The 3,040-nt window shown below is 34.2% G+C and overlaps 1 protein-coding gene across 1 annotated transcript in view; it reads right to left on the bottom strand.

The window, feature by feature from the left end:
- pip5k1ab (phosphatidylinositol-4-phosphate 5-kinase, type I, alpha, b) overlaps window positions 1-3,040 on the bottom strand; it is a 34,780-nt gene that overhangs the window by 14,332 nt on the left and 17,408 nt on the right. Inside the window, exons 2-3 of the mRNA XM_016287481.1 lie at window positions 2,390-2,424; window positions 841-921 (exon numbers count right to left, since the gene is read on the bottom strand). Of these exons, the coding sequence (XP_016142967.1) occupies window positions 841-921; window positions 2,390-2,424 (116 nt within the window). The remainder of the gene's footprint in view (window positions 1-840; window positions 922-2,389; window positions 2,425-3,040) is intronic.

The following is a 3,040-nucleotide window of genomic DNA, read 5'->3' as shown; positions in this document are numbered from 1 at the left end:
ATATATATATATATATATATATATATATATATATATATATATATACAGTATATATATTCAAATGTGCAAGAAATCCTACATAAAATGATTATATATCCTAACCTGTTTTTAAATAATAATGCATTTGGAAAAAAACTAAACTGTAATACAACACAGATTCAAACCAAGTCAAGTGCTCGACAATCCTGATAATCGCCTTTCATCCTGTGTACCACTTCTATGATATTTACATGGCTTCTAGCAACAAAAAAATAAAAAAGCCACGATTTCCACACAATTTTTCACTTAAACACAACAAATAAAAATAATATTGAATATTTGTGTGTGCATCAATTTAACAATACATATCAATCAGCAGCGATATTTACCAGATATGTAATACAGATTATAATTTCCTAATTCATAGAATATAAAAAACAAAATTAAAGCAATATGAATCACTGAGTCACAGTGATTTAAACAGACCATTTCGTAGGTCCATGAAAAGGAATCAAACTTATCAACTTCAAAACTGTTTTTGCTACTAAAGTTTAAATAAGAGACTGAAATAGATATTAAAGCTTTTATTATAAGGATGCATCACAAAACTACTCTATAAAAAAAACTCTCTGTCCAGGAAATGTAATGGGCAAATAGAAAGTACCTTAAAACCCCCGTGATATTCATTTTACATCATCATCAACATTTCAGAATGTATCATTATAATCTCTTTTTCCTTTCCAACTCCACCCTTTGGTCTATTCCTCTTTTTTTTTTTTATAGGTTCCTGTTTTTTTTTTTTATGTTTCCTTCTCTTGCCCTTCCTATGTTATCAGATGACAAATCTAACTGCAAGATGACCTTTTTGTAAGTTGTTTCTCCTGTGGGGTCAACTCCTCGGTGACCAATGGTCTTCTTCATACTCTGAGATGATCCCGGCCCCTATTTAGAGAGACAAAGACACAAATGAGTGACAGAGAAAAAAGGGGAACAGATAAAAAAAAAAAAACATATGGTTTCATGTTAATACAGGGGATTCAAGAGGCTTCAACTCTGTCAAGGTTTAACTTTCTGTTTGTCAGGTGTTTCCTTGAGTCAAACACAGTCACACACATTCCTGTCCGTCTGTTCATCCTCTCACTGCCTTGATACATGTGAATCTTCAATTGACAATGAGAGCTGTGTGTGTGTGTGTGTGTCTGTGTGTGTGTTTCTAACTGTGTCAATATTTGCCCTGTTCGAGATCCTTCTCACATGACTGTTTGATCAACACAGAAACAGTAAGTCAAGCTTACTTCAGCCTGCAGGGCTCATGTGTTCACATTCCTCTACCAATGTCCAGCAACTAAAATACACTCAGACATGGATGAAACTGTGGACACTGAGCTGAGATTTTTACAAGTGCTTGGCTAACAGATCAGAAACTGAGATGAGAAAACAAGGGAAGGTGAAAATGTTTGCATGACGCACTGAATCCCTGAGTGCAGAAACCAGTGAGAACCTGACATCTGTTTAGCGATAACGCAAGAGCCTGTGCTACATTGTGCATAAATTCATGACTAAAGTGAAATGTTAACCATTCAGAGATCACTATATTTACTAAACAGCATGGCCTTTTCACTTATAAAATGGTCACTAAACTGGCAAAAATAAACACCAATAATGAATTAACATAAAATTGATGCTAAAGCCGACTACGTTAAGAGCTAACTTTAAAATATTTATATAATCTTGCTACTGAATTGCCATCGCTGACTGCATGCAAAAACTATATTATTGGGTATAATTCCAGAACAAATAATTATGAGTAAGTTCTTTTAATGAATCTACAAAAGATTCCTGATTCCTGAATCCAGAAAAAACCTTGCTATGTGTACTGCGTTAGGCTAACCGAGACTTGTCATTTGCACTTACATTGTTGCTCTTTTGTTAGTTTTGATAGCTTCTATTGTCCTCTTTGGATAAAAGTGTCTGCTAAATGACTAAATATAATGTAAAAACATTGAATGTTAATTATTTAAATGTTTTCATTTAATATATCAAATTTAAGTTTGACTATTAGCCAATTAATAAATGAATTATATCCTGCATTTCAGCACAGATGGAGCGTATTAAGATTACCTATTCCACTATGCAGTGGGAAGACTTATCAGGTGTATGTTAGGATCTCTGCTCTGATTGTGCATGCATTTTGAATTTGTGCTTCCCTTCCAGTTAGGTCATTCTGACACAAATAGATTAATGGCAGTAAATCTAAAAAGAACAGTGACATGATTTAATGGAAAAAAAAAATGTAGTGACTAAATGATGAAGGAAACTGCAGTCACCACATTTAGAATTTAAATAGCTATTAAGAAATAAGCTCTATGAATTACACAAACTGGGTAGTCCAACATGAGATCAGTCTTACCTCCGTCATGGTCATCTTTCGAACTCCGCTGGACCCTTTAAAGTTGGAGAGAGAGAGAAGGAAGAACAAAAAAAACAATGTTTCAGAGGTGAAAAAAATAGAAAACATCTCAGGTCTCACTTCAAAATTTGTCAGTCATCTCTTCTCCACTATAAAAAGGTAAAGTTGTTACAACTGGACAATGTCACGGTGGGCAAAATCTGTCATGACACCAGGGGTGCCAGACGCTCAGCAGACTGTCACAGCAGATGCTTTGCGGACGCTTCACTCATTAAACAACACCCGGAGGTCTCAAATTCATATTTTTATTATCATCATATCTTGTGGCAATGCTTTTTTCATTTGATTCAGAATGATTTTAGGCGAGACAAGTTTTACAACACTGCCTGTCGTCAAAACAAACAGACTGAGACGCACCGGCATAGCGACTTCAACCCTGCCAAGAGTTTGATATTATTACACACAATCAAGATTAGAATCCAACCTACAGAAATAGTTACTGTATTCTCTGTGAACACACACCAGATCTGAGATATCACATACAACATGAGGAAAATTACACACACACACACACACACATATATATATATATATATATATATATATATATATATATATATGTGTGTGTATAAGAAAAAAAATTCTTGTGTG

The sequence above is a fragment of the Sinocyclocheilus grahami genome, unplaced genomic scaffold, assembly GCF_001515645.1.
Source record: "Sinocyclocheilus grahami isolate Dianchi unplaced genomic scaffold, SAMN03320097.WGS_v1.1 scaffold222.1, whole genome shotgun sequence".
NCBI lineage: Eukaryota > Metazoa > Chordata > Actinopteri > Cypriniformes > Cyprinidae > Sinocyclocheilus > Sinocyclocheilus grahami.
Note: the sequence above shows the minus strand (reverse complement) of the source record. Positions and strands in the feature narration are given on the sequence as shown.